The sequence below is a fragment of the Anticarsia gemmatalis genome, chromosome 2, assembly GCF_050436995.1.
Source record: "Anticarsia gemmatalis isolate Benzon Research Colony breed Stoneville strain chromosome 2, ilAntGemm2 primary, whole genome shotgun sequence".
Taxonomy (NCBI): Eukaryota; Metazoa; Arthropoda; class Insecta; order Lepidoptera; family Erebidae; genus Anticarsia; species Anticarsia gemmatalis.
In genome coordinates, this window is record NC_134746.1 from 13,276,675 (window position 1) to 13,297,509 (window position 20,835).

The 20,835-nt window shown below is 38.7% G+C and overlaps 1 protein-coding gene across 5 annotated transcripts in view; it reads left to right on the top strand.

Moving 5' to 3' along the window:
• The window catches only part of alpha-Spec (alpha spectrin), a 41,425-nt gene that overhangs the window by 11,774 nt on the left and 8,816 nt on the right, over nt 1-20,835 (top strand). For 3 of the 5 annotated variants that reach the window (XM_076133557.1, XM_076133576.1, XM_076133567.1), the window contains exons 9-34: nt 230-469; nt 726-1,023; nt 1,271-1,450; nt 1,779-1,963; nt 2,318-2,470; nt 2,844-3,003; nt 3,383-3,588; nt 3,930-4,157; nt 4,507-4,641; nt 9,457-9,591; nt 9,912-10,037; nt 11,220-11,411; nt 12,168-12,357; nt 12,816-13,026; nt 13,723-13,840; nt 14,130-14,174; nt 16,078-16,226; nt 16,604-16,829; nt 17,111-17,256; nt 17,593-17,695; nt 17,890-18,039; nt 18,431-18,568; nt 18,827-18,944; nt 19,250-19,445; nt 19,955-20,121; nt 20,429-20,579. In XM_076133557.1, coding sequence (XP_075989672.1) covers nt 230-469; nt 726-1,023; nt 1,271-1,450; nt 1,779-1,963; nt 2,318-2,470; nt 2,844-3,003; nt 3,383-3,588; nt 3,930-4,157; nt 4,507-4,641; nt 9,457-9,591; nt 9,912-10,037; nt 11,220-11,411; nt 12,168-12,357; nt 12,816-13,026; nt 13,723-13,840; nt 14,130-14,174; nt 16,078-16,226; nt 16,604-16,829; nt 17,111-17,256; nt 17,593-17,695; nt 17,890-18,039; nt 18,431-18,568; nt 18,827-18,944; nt 19,250-19,445; nt 19,955-20,121; nt 20,429-20,579 — 4,346 coding nt within the window. The remainder of the gene's footprint in view (nt 1-229; nt 470-725; nt 1,024-1,270; nt 1,451-1,778; nt 1,964-2,317; nt 2,471-2,843; nt 3,004-3,382; nt 3,589-3,929; nt 4,158-4,506; nt 4,642-9,456; nt 9,592-9,911; nt 10,038-11,219; nt 11,412-12,167; nt 12,358-12,815; nt 13,027-13,722; nt 13,841-14,129; nt 14,175-16,077; nt 16,227-16,603; nt 16,830-17,110; nt 17,257-17,592; nt 17,696-17,889; nt 18,040-18,430; nt 18,569-18,826; nt 18,945-19,249; nt 19,446-19,954; nt 20,122-20,428; nt 20,580-20,835) is intronic. The other 2 variants (XM_076133585.1, XM_076133594.1) reach the window with 1 other exon arrangement.

Below are 20,835 nucleotides of genomic sequence, written 5' to 3' on the forward strand. Positions count from 1 at the left end.
CTAAACATTTGTTTAGCAGTTTATATCTTCTTCAAAGTTCGCGAAGTCTAAATTTCTTAAATAACGCGTCAAAATTGTAATCAATTTAGTTGATCTTCATAATTTTTTTTAATATTAAAGTTATCCTAGATGAAGGATCTTGAGTTGCAATATTAATTTATCTGAGAACATCAATTAAGTATGTTTTTTTGTTGATTTTCTGTGTCATATATAACCTATTGTCCCGCAGGGCGAGATGGACGCGCGCTCGGACGTGATCCAGGCGTGCGGCGCGGCGGGCCACGCGCTGGTGGCGGGCGGCCACCGCGCCTCGGCCGAGGTGTCGGCGGCGCTGGAGGCGCTGGAGCGGGACACGTCGGCGCTGCACGCGCTGTGGGAGCAGCGCCGCGTGCTGTACCTGCAGTGCATGGACCTGCAGCTCTTCTACCGCGACACCGAACAGGCTGACGCCTGGATGCACAAGCAGGAGGTAATGTCTCCCTAAATTAAATATATACGATTCAAGACAACATAAGAACCTGTAATATGATGTTTGCTTATGTTATTGCGTTTAGAATCACGTATGTACGTACGTAAGGATATGTACATTGTACGTATACAGTAAAAAAAAAATTAAAACGAGCTGCTATACAGTTCTGAATAATCTCAGATTCCGTCGTCGTAGTCGCTCTGTGTAACAATATCGTTTATGAATACAACAATTTAAACATCCTCTGTTTTAACAGGCTTTCCTCGCCAACGAAGACGTGGGTGACTCACTCGACTCAGTAGAAGCTTTACTGAAGAAGCACGAGGACTTCGAGAAGTCTCTCGTAGCTCAGGAGGAGAAGATCAAGGCGCTGGACGAGTTCGCGTCCAAGCTGATCGAGGGCCAGCACTACGCGGCCGACGACGTCGCTCAGCGCAGGGAGATGCTGCTGGAGCGACGCGCCGCGCTGCTCGACAAGTCGCAGCAGAGACGAGCGCTGCTGGAGGACGCTTATAAGTACCAGCAGTTCGAGAGGGACTGTGATGAGACCAAGGGTGAGTTTTGAAAGAACATTTGTAGTGACTATGATATTTACGTTATTCTCGATGCTTACTTTTAATACCGCCAACTAAAGTGGTTCTAGCTAATATGTGGCAATTTTTTAGTTACCATTTTTTGGTTCATTAATCGTCAGTGAGGCTAATAAAACATTTCGGGTTGTATATAAATAAAGTTAATTGTCTCGATTGTATTTATTTAATGTAGTAAAACAATAAAAACTTTACTGTATTTTGTGTGTAGGCTGGATTAACGAGAAGCTGAAGTTCGCCACTGACGACTCGTACCTGGACCCGACGAACCTGAACGGCAAGGTGCAGAAGCACCAGAACTTCGAGCAGGAGCTGCAAGCCAACAAGCCGCGTATTGATGAGATCACCGCCACCGGCACCAAGCTGCTCGAGCAGGAACACTTTGCTAAACGTGAGTATCATACAGCTATAGATTAACTATCCATTACTCTTACTCCATGGAACTAGTGGTATTGAACCTTCCATATGTCCCATTAGTCCCATGATTCTTTGCAACGGGACTACTGCGACCAACAGTGGCACTTGTCCCGCCACGGGACTACTAGGAATGACTCCTCCGTCTGTCCGATTAGTCCCACGATTTTTCTGCAACGGGACAACTCAACGGGACTAGTGGGATAGACCCAAAAAAAAACATTATGTTGTATGGAATTTGCTATATTATTCATTATCTGTGAAAGCATTCCAAGACATTCTTCTAACTAATCATAAATTTGCAGCCCAAATCGAGTCCCGCGTGGGTGAACTCGGTGGTCTGTGGGAGAAGCTGGCGCTGGCGTCGGAGCTGAAGGGCAGCAAGTTGCAGGAGGCGGCGGCGCAGCAGCAGTACAACCGCAGTGTCGAGGACATCGAGCTGTGGCTCTCCGAGGTCGAGGGCCAGCTGCTCAGCGAGGACTATGGCAAGGTAAACTACCATAACAACTACTGAGCAAATAATTTTGGGTCGTTTTGATGACTTCTAGTACTTACCAATACATAAAACGTTTGACAGAATAATATATTGATATTTTACTGCATTTCTTAGATTGCAAGGTTTTTGACAGAATTAAACATTTTTGTAGAATAAAAAATTCAGCATAAAATGAGCTTTATATTTATTTTATTGACTTTTACTGGATAGACGGGATAGCGAGCTAGCGTTTTGGGTGTCGGCGAAGAAGACCTTGGTCACTATTAGAAAACCTTAGAAAATTTAAAAAAATCCTCTCAGCCACTTTTTGCACCTTACTTTATTAACCTTATATGCTTTGTCTCGCAGGACCTGACGAGCGTGCAGAACCTACAGAAGAAGCACGCGCTGCTGGAGGCGGACGTGAGCTCGCACGCGGAACGTATCGAGGCCATCCGCAACCAGGCCGAGCAGTTCATCGAGAGGGGACACTTCGACGCCGACAATATCAAGGCTAAGAGAGTATGTGTCGTTATTACTCTCACGTTTTATTTGTAGTAATATCGTACTAGTTGGTTTTCGTTAATAACAGAAACATCATCTTTGAAGAAAATGAATAATTGTTAACGCCCTGATCTTTGGATTATATCTAAGAATATAAAATGTCCTTTGGCATTTAAGAAAAAAACGGGTTTTCTGTGTATAAGCAGAAAAAAAATATTTCACTTTACTTCAGCCGTATTCTGTTTATGAGTATCTGAAATTAACGTTTCAAGATAGTCTATAGTTGAGAAATAGACTTATTGAAGCTAACTAAATAATAGCAATGCTTAGTAAGCCATAGAAGACACGTTGATGAACGACAAGACTTTTTATTTTAATTTTGTCTTCATAGGATGCTCTCGTGACCCGCTACACCGCTCTGGACAAGCCGATGGCGATCCGCAAACGTCGCCTGTTAGACTCGCTGCAGGCTCAGCAACTGTTCCGTGACTTGGACGACGAGGCCGCTTGGATCCGCGAGAAGGAACCTATCATCGCTTCTACCAACAGAGGTTTGTACACTTACTATTGTACTCATACCACCTTTTATTTTATTTTTTTATTTAATGTGTTGATAGTTACACGTCGTCTATTTAAGTGTTTATTTATATGATTTGAGGGTTACATTGTAATGTAACGATTAATGTAGTTGCATTTTTTCAAGAAGATTGAAGTTGACCGCAGTCAAAAGTCCAAAACTATATCTAGATCTTGCAAAGAGCTCAATTTTTCTTAAAACTTTCATTAAACTGAAGGATCTATAGTAACAGAGGTTCCACGAAGACTATCATGATGTGGCTCTCCGATTCATACTTTCTTGCAAGGCTAATGTCCACTTCATGGTGAACTTTCTTAGACTTGCAAAGAGTTAACGTGATATTTGTCCTGCAGGTCGCGACCTGATCGGCGTGCAGAACCTGATGAAGAAGCACCAGGCCGTGATGGGCGAGATGGCGCAGCACGAGGCGCGCGTCGACGCCGTGCGCGCGGCGGGCGCGGCGCTGCGGGACGCGGGCCACTTCGCGGCCGACGACATCGCCGCCCGCCTCCACCAGCTGCACCAGCAGTGGACGCAGCTGCAGGAGAAGGCGCTGCAGGTACTGGCTCTACGCTATCTTTCTAGCCTAGTTTATTTACTCGCGATAATAAGTTATTGGCTACCATTTACAACTACTTCCTTCTATTCTGTGAAAATGTGATATAGATTCTTAAGTTTTGCATGTCAATTATACAGTATCTGGACATATTTATAACAGTACCCAATTTCAGACTACGAAGCATATTTGTAACTCTTTGAAAATTAATGATAGGAAATGTTTTTCGATCTGGCAGCTCGTGTTCTGTTACTTACGATCTTTCGTAATTCTATCTACCAAGTTAACATAACATCGTCTATTTACATAAATTCAACCAACTAACTGTATTTTATGTTCACTAGCGCAAACAAGACCTGGAGGACTCCCTGCAAGCGCAGCAATACTTCGCGGACGCTAACGAGGCTGAATCCTGGATGCGTGAGAAGGAGCCCATGGCCAACACTCAGGACTACGGCAAGGACGAAGACTCGTCTGAAGCGCTGTTGAAGAAACACGAGGCTCTCCTGTCTGATCTGGAAGCTTTCGGCAATACTATCAAGTCGCTGAGGGAACAGGCTAACGCTTGCAGAGTAAGTACTCACTTATTACTTGTGGTACTTGTTTCATATTCGTGGCATATATGTAGCTATATATTGAGTAAAATAGTTTCACGTGCGATCGTATTAGCGAGTACGTACACGTATACGCTCTTTTACTTATAAGTACTGCCATTAATATTTACGGCCATATACAAGCCAAAGATTCTCTTAAAATGAGAACACTTTAATACGTTTGAATGATGAACTTTTATATGTGGATAGCAACTATGGGAATTAGAAACAAGAATGTGATCAAACATTTAAATTAGGATCAGGCGAATATAACACTGTAATATTAATTCCCTACAAATCAATTAATTGATTGTTTTTATTCGTATAGCAACAAGAGTCCCCAGTGGTGGACGTATCGGGCAAGGAGTGCGTGGTGGCGCTGTACGACTACGCCGAGAAGTCGCCGCGCGAGGTGTCCATGAAGAGAGGAGATGTTCTCACGCTGCTCAACTCTAACAACAAGGTAAATACACGTACATTCCTTCTGTATCAAATAATTGATGTAATATTACCAGGGTCTTAAGAATGAGAAGATCTGAAGCTTTTTCGGTACTATTAGAATACGAATTGCGGATTTACATTGCATTCAATCATGCACTTAGGCATCAATATGGAGAATTATACGGCATGGAAGGTTAATTCTTGAGGTGTTACTTTTACGTATTCGTCTTTTTAGAATCATGTAGTTTTGATTTAAAATTGATACAAAATTGACAGTGAAAAGCCAGGTATTTAGGATTTGAATTGTCATTGTATCTCACCAAAAAACTATAGTAGATAAGTTTTCCCTAATACATTGATAAGTTCAGATAAAGATCTCGTTTTCTGAGTCATAAGTCACCTTCACCTAGAAGATAACAATGCAAATTATTAGCACTTACATAATGTAATAAATATATCTTATATGTCGTGTTAACTTTCCAGAACTACATACTTATTTTAAACTAGCTAACCCTAAAAGAGAGAATGGGTCAAATTTTCCCCGTTATTTGTAATTTTTTTTACTGGTACTCTGCTCCTATTGGGCGTAGCGCGATGATATATATAACCTTCCTCGATAAGTGGGCTATTTAACACTAAAAGAATTTTTCAAATCGGATCAGTAGTTCCTGAGATTAGCGCGTTCAAACAAACAACGTTCACGTTTAAACAACATACGAATTGTGCGATGTAACTTCCTAAATTGTAAGTACCATAATAAATAAGTCACTATGACAATGTTTGTGGGTACTGCGCCGCCGCCGGAAAATACCGGATGTGGTGGGGTCCATTCCGATACGTTTCGTACAACGTAGAGTGGTAATCTAGCTCCCACATTGGTCAAAGGTTCAAATCTAGCACCAAATTTTTCACACCGATTTTTTTATTCTTGTACTTAAACGACGAAGGAAAATATCTTGAAAAGATTCGTTTGCCTAAGAGCTCCGTAAACAATTTTTCAAAAATCTAAGTCCACACTTGGCTAAACTTAGTTTGCAGTGCTCAATGCCTGCTCGTAAGGAGCAGGCATTGAGCACTTCAGGCATTCAGCTCTCACTCATATCGGTAAAGAACTCCTACTTAACAGTGGAGCAATAAAATAATAAGACTACTTTATAATCACAAAGAGGTTTCCGTTTTTGCATAGAACTCGTGTTTCGTACATTGCTAAAAAATCTCCTTGACTCAAGATCCTGTCATAGTACGAGAGTTCACACACGCATATTTCTCATTACCTCCCTCAAATATCTTATACGCATCACGTCACAACCTCGTCAGAAATGTAGATAACATTGTAGCGACGTCCTTGTAATTATCTATACTAATATAATAAAGCTGAAGAGTTTGTTTGTTTGTTTGAACGCGCTAATCTCAGGAACTACTGGTCCGATTTGAAAAATTCTTCAGTGTTAGATAGGCCATTTATTGAGGAAGGCTATAGGCTATATAACATCACGCTACGGTCATAAGGAGCGGAGTAGCAACGAAAAATGTTACAAAAACGGGGAAAATTTTGACCCATTCTCTTAGGTGACGCAAGCGAAGTTGCGCGGGTCAGCTAGTATTAAATATGTACGTATTACAGCACTCATTGATAAATACACGCGCTATCATACATTTATCTATGTGTTTATCGAATTACATTTAAACTATGTCACTGAAACAAACACATATTATATAAAGTAATTTGTACTTTAAATCATTTTGTAAGCCACACCTTTTTTGACTTTATTGAAGTGCAGACCGTAGGATGTATTTGCTCTTAACTAGATTACTTGTAGATTCAGGTTCACTCAAAATCAGTTAAACACTTTTTATAGATATCCTTTAGTGTACGTTTTGAAATTGGTCAGTTTCTTATAAATTATGTTTTATTGCTATTAAAGTCTTATTTTAAGGTGCAAGATTTACGTTTTTGGTTCTAATCATTGTTCTCTTTCCGTACAAGTTGGTTTAAAATCTCTTTAAGCGCGTGGGATTCCCCGCACGCTAGACTAAAAATAAATCTTTTACAATATGCATTGAAATTGTTTATACAGCTCGTGTGAATGGTCATTTCCTGAATAGAATACACCATAACACCATTCATTCAAAAACAAATAAAATAAACTATAATATTATTCTTAACGATTCCTGTCCCATGAAAAGTACAATGCGTAAATGAACAAGCGTTTCACATAACACCTTATAAAACTACAGCACATACTTCGTTCACAATCCATTGTTATCTGGCTCGAACCGAACACGTTTATGTAACGCGCTAAACATTACACGATGTACCACATTACCGAACGAACGCGCCTCGCGTAATAAAAAAAAAATATTAAAAAATATGTTTCGAACTTGAATCCTCATTTATTCGAATATTTTGACAGATTTGTGATGTGATTTTTCTTTATGGCCAGTGTTATTTAGTTTAATTATGTAAAGAGGTTGAATAGTGATACGGTCTGTGATAGTGAAGTGATATTAGTTAAAATGATAGTGTTAAGTTGGTTATGTGTGTTAGTGATAGAGAATCTGTTTGTACACAAGAGGAAGGATGATAAGGAGATAGCACATGTGAGTTGCGCATATTTATCGTGATTTCAATGAGTTTGCAGTGCTGTAGCACTCTTAATTCAATCTAATCTTAAGTGCTTGTTAGGCTACTAAACGTGACCTTAATTAAAATCTCGCGTGTATTTTATAAGACTTTTATTTTAAAGTTCTTTCGCTTATTTGAAATAACCCAAGCGTGTTCGTAATTTTGTATACAAATAAAGTATTACTTTACATTTCGTACGGCATAAACTCAAGGACACAAAGACTTGGGAATCGAACCCGGAACTTAACCATTTATTATTGGCGCTCTCACTAGACTATATTCCTATTAAGATTTTATACTACATTCTTAAATTTTCTTTTAATATACGTCGTAAGAATTAATTCTCAATTTGCAGTCCAATAATTTCACGATTGCCTAATAGGAAAGTTACAGGAAGGACCAATCAGAAACAAGTTATTCTTATCCGTTCAGCACACCACATAGAATTTAAATGTCCCGCTATCAGTGACGAGGCTTGAATATTTAACTACATAGAAATGTGTTGTTTATCTATATAAGGTTCTGTTTGTATGTTTGTAAATGTATTACGTCTAAACTACTAATGTTCTAATCCAGGAAACACGAGATTTTGTGATGAGAAGTGGCAATTTTTTTTGCCTTGTCTTTTTTTTATAAGAGGAGAAAATATGAACTTTGTTCAAAATTTTAAAAAATCTCTGCGATCCTTAGTTTAAGCAATTGCTAATCGGGAGGGTTCAATATCCGGGTCAGGCAAAGTACCTTTGAGATTTTTGGAATTTGGTAACGTGCCCAGAACATGACAATTTGCTCTCCCCTTACGATATGGGATGAACATTGTTAAGGACGAAACGTGAGAATACATAATACACCTTCTAGAATAATGGGCGTGATAATTATATTATTATAAAAAGAAAGAAAGTACTACGATCATAAGTTAATTCTGTATTTTTAGATCCTTACGTCAGCAAGAGCCGCGGTGTTTTACTAGTGAAGCCATTATAAACAGACATGTAGACAGATGTCTGTTATTGTCTGTCGATCGTTTCGTTACTAGATTGATTGGTATGCCATGTACGCTATTGAAAACATATTCAGTCGGGGACAAACTAATTATAGGAGCCTTGAGTTTTTGTTAGTATATGTTCGGTATTTTCTTTGGAATAATTTAGTACTATTGACTAAGATATTAGGCTAAATGTTTTAATAGACTCTTTTTGTCTATAATATTAGGTCGAGGAAAAAGTCTTTTCGCATTATAGTATGTATGAACTTGTAATAAAATCACTTTGGCTTCAAGAATCGCAAATGAAAATACTTTTTCCCCTACCTAATAATAGACTTTTTCTAGTTAAGTACTTAACAGGTACTTGGTCTGTATCTCGCCCTCCCTCGCACGTTCGACAGTTAGTTTTTCACTATCCAAATTACAGTTTCTTAGCTTTAAATTTTCTTTTCAAAAATCTCGAAATAAATCTGCAAAGCATCGGTCTCTGAATTTTGAGTAAAATTATAAAAAACTACTACTACTACTACTAAACTTAAAAAAACTTTGTTCAATAAATATGTATCTCTTATCAGTTAGCTGCAGCCGACGTAAGTTTTCAATTCATATTTATGTTGTTTCCCAAGAAATCGCGTTATAAATTCATTTAATTCCATTTACGTCACGATTCAACACAAAATACAGATCCAATTTAAATTGTCGAAGGATTAACTTAGGCAACTTGTTATACGTAACACGGCCTAACGTCTATTCTGTTATCGAACCAAGTGCGTAAACTAACTAATTATTTACGCCTAAACGTATCGAATGGAACTATTTATTACTATTTACACGAGGAGTTTACTTGGTAATAGAGTATTTTTACATTATTAAGTTGATACGTTGACAGTTTTTAGTTTCCAACAATATATGAAACCAAGCTTATTTTCGTAAATTTTAGGTAAACGACTGAATCCGATCTCTCAGTATAACATCTGATTTATAAGCCTTATATTTAAAGGTAAAATACAAACTTGGAACTACGATAACAGCTTTTTATCACATATGCCATTCAACAAGTAAATTAAATGAAAGGATGTATCTAATTTTGCATAACTTGCACAACTGGGAAATAACGCCCTTAGTCCTCTTAGTACTGACTGAAGTTTTATTGACCCTAAAACTACTAACAGACGATAGAGTTTATTCAAATAATAATATGCAAATTGTGTGTGATTTGTTCCCAGGACTGGTGGAAGGTAGAGGTGAACGACCGCCAAGGCTTCGTCCCGGCGGCGTATGTAAAGAAGATCGATGCCGGACTCTCGTCCTCGCAGCAGAACCTCGCTGACTCCAGCTCGATCGCGGCCAGACAGAACCAGGTATGTTCGTAATAATTTAGAGATTAACTTGTGAGAATTTTTATAGATTTTTTTTATGTGAAAATTACCATTATGTCACTTATAAAAGTGTCTGAAAGTAGATTCCCATTGTGTAAAAAATATTGTCTACATAAAAAAATAATCTTTTAATCCCTTTTAATTTATTAGACTTAATCCCTTAGGAATAAAGATTACGTACGTAATCTAAACACTAGTAACAAAACCTTTGTTTTTTATTTTCGTCAAGCAATTAGTTTAGTTTAGAAACAAAACTAGAAGAAAATCTGAGCAAATTGCTTTATTTTATTGTTGTTCTCCAGATTGAGGCCCAATATGACAACTTGCTGGGGTTGGCCCGCGAGCGTCAGAACAAGCTCAACGAGACCGTCAAGGCGTACGTGCTGGTGCGCGAGGCGGCCGAGCTCGCCACATGGATCAAGGACAAGGTAAACTCGCACTTAACACGCACGTAATAACGACTAATTTACATTGAACTATAGAACAAATATTATGATGTAGCGTGTCTTGTGTTATATTGTAGCGCGATTGTTCTGTGGATGGGTAACCATCTTATACATGTCGAGTTCCTCGGTGTTTCGGGAGACACGTTTAATCGTGGGTCCGGGCTGTCATTTTAGATGATCTTTGACAGTCATTAAGTCAGAAGGTCTGACAACCAGTCTTACTGAAGGGTATCTAGTTTTAACCCAGATAACTGGGTTGTGGAGATCAGATAGGCAGTCGCATGTAAAACCCAGTGTTTTACATGGAGCGACTATTCAGCTGCATCCGGTGAGACTGGAAGCCGACTCCAATATAATTTGGAAGAAATACTAAGCTGATATATATATATTTGTTTCATTGGCGTTGCGCGCTTAAAACTCGCTACATTATAATGTTATGTGTTTAAGTCGCGAGATTGTGTAGAAAAATATGTTTATTTACATTTTGACAGCAAGTAGTGAGCAAAGACCAGAGAGCTCAGCCAGAAACTGTCATCGCGCCCGTTCGCGTCGTCGTGAGTTTGTTGCCCGGAATAAATATGTTTTGTGTCACCCACAGATTTATCGTTCCAGTCTATGTCGTGATTTGTATGTTTGTATATTCCCTTACAACACTATTGTCATATTTATAAGCATTTTGTTTTTTCTTTTCTATTTTTCGGATACATTTCAGTGTCTTTGTATTAAGAATATTGTAATATACTTCGGATCGAGACATTTGATTCGACGATTTTATATTGATGTTGTCTTAAGGGTGTTACCACAACAATCGATCATGCGTTGATCAACTTTAATCGACATTCCACCGAATTCCTGTAGTAAACTTTGTCGATCATACGGCTTTCTTCATACATATCTAAAGTAACTGCTAAATACTAAAAAACTACATGAAATTTGTGTAGTAGAGGTAAATCTGATAAAAACAAATCTGTTTCTTTATACAACTATCAGTAAATTCGTGAAGAAACAAATTTGACTGTAATTTTTACTTTTGCTGTTACTTTTGATCAAGAAACTGGCCGTTAGTCGACTGCCAACCCATTCTACTGTTGATCGACTGGTGTGATAACACCTTAACACCTAAACTAACAAAACAAAAATCTTCAAGAGTATTATCTAATACAGGAAATGCACGCCCAAGTCCAAGACGTCGGCGAAGACCTGGAGCAGGTGGAGGTGATGCAGAAGAAGTTCGACGACTTCCAGAACGACCTGCGCGCTAACGAAGTGCGCTTGGCCGAGATGAACGAGATCGCTGTACAGCTGATGACTGTCGGACAGACCGAGGCTGCGCTGAAAATTAAGACGCAGATGCAGGTGAGGTTTTGTTTTGAGGTTATTTTTAAATACAACTCCCTGTAGATGACAACTTATTACATGGCGCAAACGGCAACAATCTATATCTGTACAGATATAAGGTGTTGCCGTTTTATTGACAGTTAAATCTATGTTTAGTGTGAATCAGAGAGTTATAAATGTGTACATAAATGGGATTGTATTTTAAATACTAGAAATACTTGAAAATAGTCAGTAGTAACATGAAATATCGTATTTATTGGCGAATTTCAAAGGTAGTAGCGACGCGTTATATGTCACGTATTCTATCATTTTTAGAGTATATGTTGATAAAACATGAATGCCTGCTAGGTGTAATAGTTTCAACTAATATTGACTTAGTATATCGTGATGTGTCAATTTAACTATTACACTGTCATACTATTTACATGCTGGACTAAATTTACTTCTATTATGTAAAGCAGGTTTTTATATTTTAAAATCCTTGAACTACATTTTTTAAACATAAGTACACGCACTTTTTATTAGATTGAAATCTTAAAGTAATTTTGTGACATGAAATACCTTGTAAATAGTAAAATTTGGCCATCGACTTAATTTTTACCTCTCTCCTTAAAAAAATAGTTAAGTGTAACTTTTTTATGTTGTAACATACATAATACATACTTACTAGACGAAAACCCGGCTTCGCTCGTCAAATGGGACTCATAATACATGCATACATATTACATATACTTAGTGCCACAAAATGACTCACAATAATATGTGTTCACCCAGGAACTGAACTCCAAATGGACATCGCTGCAACAACTGACGGCGGAGCGCGCGGTGCAGCTGGGCTCGGCGCACGAGGTGCAGCGCTTCCACCGCGACGTGGACGAGACCAAGGACTGGATCGCCGAGAAGGAGTCCGCGCTCACCACTGACGACCTCGGCAAAGATCTGCGCTCCGTGCAGACCTTACAACGTTAGTATAGTAATATACTACTGATTTTGAACTAAGCAGACAACATTATTCATTTATTTAAACTTCATGTACAGTGATGATATATAGGCGGAAGGATTATGAACAAAATATTGATATTTAATGAATTATCTCTTTAAAAATTACAATAATTAGATTTTTATAATTAATGTTCTTTTTTTCTACGTGTTTTATAACTACCGTAATTTTTTGATAGTCAATTAGATCATATTATTTTAAAATTCATCCAACTGATCCAAAGAACTTAATACTTATTACAAAGTATTCGAAGTTTGGTAAAGTAGTACTAATGAAAAGAAATGCCAAAAAAACTAAAATTGAGTCTGTGGTTTATAATTCAGTACATTTTATTCCAATCCAGGACCTTTCATCAGGCGTAACTTGTCCGTTTAAAGATCTGCAATCATCTCACACATTTACATTTATTTATCATCCTGCAGGTAAGCACGAGGGTCTGGAACGCGACCTGGCAGCTCTAGGCGACAAGATCCGTCAGCTGGACGACACGGCCAACCGGCTGATGACGACGCACGGCGACAGCGCCGACGCCACGTACAGCAAGCAGCGCGAGATCAACGAGGCCTGGCAGCAGCTGCAGGCAAGGGCCAACGCCAGGAAGGAGAAGCTGCTCGACTCTTATGACCTGCAGAGGTATGTCAACAAACAGCCTTATTAATTACGGTCACCCCCGGGGTGACACCTGGAAATTTTCTTCCTACTTGTATTCCCAGTTGTCACCCCGAAGGACAGTGTTAGAGGGAACATCTGGGAATATACCTTATTTACGGCTCATATTCAGTCGTTGATTATTCGTATGTCACTTTTTTATTATTTACTTTATAAGAAACTAGCTGACCCGCGCAACTTCGCTTGCGTCACATAAAATTTTTCCCCGTTTTTATATCATTTTTCACTGGTACTCTGCTCCTATTGGTCGTAGCGTGATGATATATAGCCTATAACCTTCCTCGATAAATGGACTATCTAACACTGAAAGAATTTTTCAAATCGGACCAGTAGTTCCTGAGATTAGCGCGTTCAAACAAACAAACAAACTCTTCAGCTTTATAATATTAGTATAGATTGAGAGAAGTGATAGTCGCTTCTTTGTCTTTCCAGTACAGAAATATATCTAGCCCATATCTAAGATATCAGAATCGGTGAATAAATTATGTGAAACAGGCATTATGTTTCCATCAAAACACACGTTTGTTTTATTACGTAGAGATTGACAAAGAAATTCTACCTGCACGAGTATTTTGTGTCCTTAAATAGACATAGGATAACAACATTGTATGGTTTAAATACTTAAATTCAAAAATACTTACCTTTAATTTTGTTCTACAGATTCTTGTCCGACTACCGCGACCTCATGGCCTGGATAAACTCAATGATGGCTCTGGTAAGCTCCGACGAGCTCGCCAATGACGTCACCGGAGCCGAGGCCCTCCTCGAACGTCACCAGGTAACACACTCGTTACATTTACAACCAACACCAATAAAATACCCCCTGTATATTGTTCAAGTCATACCCTGAGAAGTGACTAATTGTGTGAGAGCATTGTCCAAATAATATCGTAGAAATCTATAGAAAAAAGTTTGAAGTTTTTACATAAAACAGTACACTACCCAACATGACGAAAAATCTCTTTTATATTCTAAAATTATGTATGATATCAAAATTGTTGGTACAAATATTGGCGCCAATGTTTGGAGAGGTTGGGTGTTATAATAGTTGGTGACTGTATTTCTAGACCCAGCGCTTGGAGATAGACGCGCGGTACGGCATAATGCCGCAGGTCAGACGCATTGCACGCATGTGTGCTCCCCGCCTAACAATTTATATTCTTGCCGGTCTTACAACTGAGTTAAATGTAGTTGTGTGTACATATACTATTATAAAAGTGTACGGGAAACGTCTTCTAACCTTTTAAGATATTTTTTAAAACGAACGTTCCCTGATTTAATCCCAAAAAATCCCGAATATTACGTAGTTCTAGGGGATTTGTATCACCTTGAAAATGAAACAATTCAAGATTGTTACTTAAGACCTCATATTAGTCCAAAACAGAGACCATTATTATGTCGTTCGAGAAGCTGGACCTTATGTAAGTTCAAAAACAGACATCTGTCGTCGGAGGGACGGAGCGCACCGGAAACCGGACGCGAGCCTCGCGAGCCTCTCTATTTGTTTGTAAAGTCAAAAACTCCCAAAACGAAATCGAGCCCTTTAGAGACCTTGAGAGACAAACCTTTTTATAAACAGCGATGACGAATTTTAGTACAGTTTGTACGGTTATACAGATATTTAGTTTGTTGTACAGTTATATAGACGTTCATAAGCCATGTCAAAGGCCTTTGGGGGGCATGAACAACTTTGACACTAGGTTGACCACTAACCATACGATAAGAAGAAGATAGACATTCATATCTGTATTGTATCTCACAACTACATAAGCAGCCGGCAAGAATAAATATAATAAACACCCGTGTATGCAATAATACGCAATAATACACAACACTTGATGTGCTATCGTTTACTATCTAATTATTATATAATATAATATATAAATATACATACCTACTACAGTAGCGGCGAGGGTAGCCACCCTTAACTCAATAGTTAACAGACTATACGTAACAGAACACGAATTAACAATTAATGATTTTTTGAATTTTTTGGTTATTGTTTTTCAATGTTGTTGATGTAGTACAGACAACTATTTTACCGATACTATATACCTAATTGTCACATTTCTTAAAAGCATGCTCACTTCGTTCGGAAAGAGACCATTTCCCAGCAGTGAGATATCAACAGTCATGGTTTAAAACTTCTCGGGAATCTGAATCTTTTATCTCCGTTGAAATATATCCTAAAGTCACTTTTTTTCTTCACCGTCAAACATAAGAGTTTACGTTAAAGTTCTATATGTAACAATCGCAAAAAAACTTGTATTTTATACTCTTGTCTTGTAAATAGTTTCTTCTTTACCCCCCGACAAAAAAAAAACTGAAAATTTACTTCTAGGTACGTAAAAAAAATATCTGCAAAATACTTAAACGTTTTTTTATCGTTGTCTGTACTACATTTGTTTTTCTTTTCGTGTGATTCTTACAGTGTCTTCAGTGTGTGTTGTGATTTTGTCTCCCTCTCTCTCTCTCACTCCGATCTCTATGTGATTTGTTCTACATCATACTTTCTGTCCTTTTCTCTCCACGTTTACTTGTGTGTGTTCAGTGTACAACTTACCAACATTCCTTTGACGAAATTGTTCACTGTGTGAATATCTGTAACATATAATATAAATATAGTCTAAGCTATGAAAATAATATAAATCGCTATACAGAACTTGTTTGTTTTAAAATTGTATCGGGAAAATGCTTGCATCTCATAAAAATTGTCTTTGAAAAGGTAAAAGTTACCATGCTGTTCCTTACATATGCTAATATCGGGATATCTTTGTGCATTTTGAACTTTACTAGACGAACGCACGTTCGGTAAACTATGTGCATACGAGACGGGCGTATACGTTCATACGACAGTAACTTGCGGCGCAAGAAACAAATTTGTGCACATTGAAATAATGTCTTATGTGGTTTCACTCTTAAAATACAACAATAACCTTACTTACTAGAATATAACGAACTTCTAATCTCCATAATAAATAAAAAACACCAACTAATACACATCGGTATATATAGGAGCACCGTACGGAGATGGACGCGCGCGCCGGCACGTTCCAGGCGCTGGAGCTGTTCGGCCAGCAGCTGCTGCAGGGCGGCCACTACGCCAGCGTCGACATACAGGAGAAGCTCAACAACATGAGCGACGCCAGGCAGGAGCTTGAGAAGTGAGTGCAAATTTGATTTTATATGTTTACTTAGTAAATAAAAATTTAGATATAAAATTACAAATCTGATGCACTGTGGCCGGTTCTCCCGTTTTGTTTACTAATGAATGAGCCTGGTGATTTAACCTGAAAGATTTAAGTGACTTGTCCAAAAACACTAAAGGAGCTATTATTGGCTCGATCGAGAATTAAGTATTTCTATATGTATACTTCTTTAACATCTTCAAAGTTATATTTTTTAGCAAATAAATAACAAACAAACTGTACATAATAATATCGAAAGCTACGATATAAAGCGAAAACACAATTAACACCATACTTTCGTAAGCTTACAATCTAGCTAAAGTATACGTTTTACAAAACAACCTTTCTCACAGGGCGTGGGTAGGCCGTCGCATGAAACTAGACCAGAACTTGGAGCTGCAGCTGTTCTACCGCGACTGCGAGCAGGCCGAGGGCTGGATGGGTGCCCGCGAGCAGTTCCTGGCGCCCGCCGCCAAGGACCAGCCCGACTCCGCCGACTCTACCGACGCCACGCAGCCCGACAATGTGGAGCAGCTGATCAAGAAGCACGAGGACTTTGATAAGGCTATCAATGCTCATGTAAGTAGATTATTGAACAAAATGTCTGCCGTATTTTCTGGTTGTTTATTTGAATTGGATTAGTTATGGTAAATTATGAATCTATCTATCGTATGGTTAATGGTCAACCTAGTGTCAAAGTTGTTCAATTGGTCCAAAAAAATATAAGTAAAAACTTTCTATGACATTATTTTTTTCTATCAACATAACAATATTTTAAAAAATGCTAACTTAATAATAAACAGCATTATAATCAAACCCACATCAAGATACCTCATTCTGTCCACATCTTCCACCTACAGGAGGAGAAGATAGCTCAGCTCCAGACGCTGGCCGACCAGCTGATGGCCACGGACCACTACGCGGCCGACGCCATCGACGACAAGAGACGCCAGGTGCTCGACAGGTGGCGCCACCTCAAGGAGGCACTCATTGAGAAACGATCCAGGTAACATACAATTATATACATTTAACTTTCTCTTTATGCATAACTAGAGGCCGCTTGTGACTTTGTCCGCATGGAAACCCTTCCCATGTAAATCCCGATCCCTCGGGAACTCCGGGTAAAAAAGCCTAATTGTTATTCTAGGTCTTCAGCTACCTACATACCTAATTTTATTGCAATCTGTTAAGTAGTTTTTGAGTGAAAGAATAACAAACATCAATACATACTCATAAACTTTTGCATTTATAGCAGTAGTATAATAAAATAGCCGTAGTTGAAGTAATAATTGACGTTCAATTTTAATGATGTAGTTGAATCTAATCTCATTCTGTTGCGCAGGTTGGGTGACGAGCAGACTCTGCAGCAGTTCTCGCGTGATGCTGATGAGATGGAGAACTGGATCGCCGAGAAACTGCAGCTCGCTACTGAAGAGAGCTACAAGGTAAAACATTCTTCATTAAATTCATTTTTCACGTTTCAAGAATTCTATAGTTAATTCTTGTCTACACGCAAAACTACTGGCGCTGGAGGCATATTACAGTCACCCAATATTTGTAGTAGTGTTTGACAATAATATCTTTGAATATCTCAATTTAAATGAGTAGACTATGAACAAAAAGTGTTTTGTTTGTTTAGGACCCCGCGAACATCCAGTCGAAGCACCAGAAGCACCAGGCGTTCGAGGCGGAGCTGGCGGCCAACGCCGAGCGCATCCAGTCCGTGCTCGCCATGGGCGGCAACCTGGTGCAGCGCGGACAGTGCAGCGGCAGCGAGGATGCCGTGCAGGTACTTTACACAGTCATACATACACTTAACACTATGAAAGCTGAGAACATTATGATTTTGTATCAATCTCTCACCTAAACGTGGATTTTATATCAATATCTCGCCTAAACGTGTTACATTCAGAAGATGATTTTGTGGAGAAATTTTGTTGTACTGTACAGTGTACGTGTGAGTAATCACGTGTTGGTACCCGTATACGTGTATGTTTGATGGTATAAGTTCATAGTTTCTACATTCAAACATAATAATATAAACATAATATATATTCAGCAAGTCTTTTTAGTATTTATTATTGTATTAAAGATTAAGTGGTATTGTTGTATGTTAAGTACAAGATTTTATCAACTCTTTGTGCTTCTCGTTTTACTCACCCGTAATGTTTGTTGTTCAGGCTCGTCTCGCGTCCATCGCAGACCAATGGGAGTTCCTGACGCAGAAGACCACAGAGAAGTCCCTCAAGTTGAAGGAAGCCAACAAACAACGTACTTACATCGCCGCCGTCAAGGACCTCGACTTCTGGCTCGGAGAGGTAAATAGCATACATCTTGGTGTTAACTACAGAAATTACTATAATTTATTGTTGATGTTTATTCTGTTGACTAGCCTTATTAATAAATATATATATCTACTTGTACTATTTTAAATGTTGGCCTGTTTTATTTACACGAGAACAATTCGGCATATAAAACGGTACTTGTATAAGACAATCGGTCCAAATTTTGATCGTTAAGTTAACCGATACTTAATTAGTCGTTATTTGTTATAATATAAATTGCTTGTTTCATAGGTTGAAAGCTTGTTGACATCGGAGGACTCGGGCAAGGATTTGGCGTCCGTCCAGAACCTGATGAAGAAGCACCAACTCGTTGAGGCTGATATCCAGGCTCATGAGGACAGGATCAATGGTAAGGACGACTACTATTTGATTCTAGATGTATTTGTGTAGAATGAAAACTGCTTCGATTTTGACTTTTAGTGTAGAAAACAATAAACAGCATTTTTGGGTCTGACTAATAACATATCTGTCCATAGATTGGCGGTGGCTTATGGTGACATAATAATAAAACTGTTCATTTGTCTGGATTTGAGCACGACTTTAGCTAAGCACTAAAGTCATCTAAGTCAGTTTGACAATCCCGAAATCTATTTCTCTGTGTATTCCCCTAAGTTCAGGTGACACGTATATTTACCAGCACATCTCGTTCCGTAGACATGAACAGCCAGGCGGACGCGCTGGTCTCGTCCGGTCAGTTCGACAGCGCCGGCATCGGGTCGCGGCGCGCGGCCATCAACGAGCGCTTCGAGCGCGTGCGCAACCTGGCGGCGCACCGGCGCCAGCGCCTGCACGAGGCCAACACGCTGCACCAGTTCTTCCGCGACATCGCCGACGAGGAGTCCTGGATCAAGTGAGTACATCTACTTCACTATAGTAACGCCTCAAGTTTAATGACGACTTAACCCCGGTTTCTGAGGTACATTTAGCGGCAGTTTATCCATTCAATAGTGTTTAAACTCATCTAAAAAAAGCTATTGAATATATAACTATTGAATGATAACCTACCGCTAAATGTACTCAGGAACCGGGCATTAATGTTATGACAGTTAACTAACTTCTGACTGACTGATCTTTGTTGATGTTTTAATACATAACAATCTATCCTTTTACAAAATGGTAGTAACCATCTTGCCAAAATTTAACATGAAAGCCTTACCAAGAAATTATATTCTTGAATGATTTATGATTGCATCTATGGATATATGTTATTAATTATTACACACTATCAGCAAAAGTAATTCAGAACCTCTGAAATTGAATCGAACAGTTAATTTGTAAGTGACTGAGGCAATGACATCAAGTATGTATTAAACTGAATTTGAACAAGAATTTTTCAATATCCTATTTTGTGTTTCACAGGGAGAAGAAACTGCTTGTAGCATCAGACGACTACGGCCGCGATTTGACCGGCGTACAGAACTTGTTGAAGAAGCACAAGCGTCTGGAGGCCGAGCTGGCGAGCCACGAGCCCGCCATACAAGCCGTGCAGGAGGCCGGCGAGAAACTCATGGATGTGTCCAACTTGGGTGAGTGACCTTTTTAAATTCAAAATTTGTTAAAACTTGTGTTTCATTTAGATTCTTTTGAAAGTAAATCTGTAGCAGGTATACAATAAAAAAGCTATTTAATTTGTTATACATAAGTATATCCTGTATCTACTAAAAAAAAAATGTATGGTATTACTTGAATATAGTATGTTTTATGAATTGTAAATTCTTTCAATTTGTTGAATGATGTACAAGTCACCTTTGCTATAAACCAATCCAATCGTCTTAAGTAACCACTTTTTGAAAGTTATTCTACGTAACACGAACAATGTCTTTGTGATGTAAGGTGTACCTGAGATCGAGCAGCGTCTGAAGGCTCTTGCCCTGGCGTGGGCTGAGCTTCAAGCTCTGGCTGCTGAGCGCGGCGCCAAGTTGCAGCAGTCGCTCGCGTACCAGCAGTTCCTCGCCAAGGTCGATGAGGAGGAGGCTTGGATCAGGTACGCTATTGTTCATCATTTAGTTACTGGTTGTAAATTACTACTCAAACTTTGATTTATTTGTTTACTATGTATGTTCATAAAATTCAGTATCCTTGCATTTGAAGTTTTTTACTTCTGATATTAACCTTCTTCGACCGATTTTCAAAAGCGCATTTTTTATTTTTGTCCCCTTGGCCCTTGACTCTTATTTTTATTTTAAGGACTTCTTTTGGCGGGAAGGCTTTTACGTTTCGTTGTACACAATTAATTATAA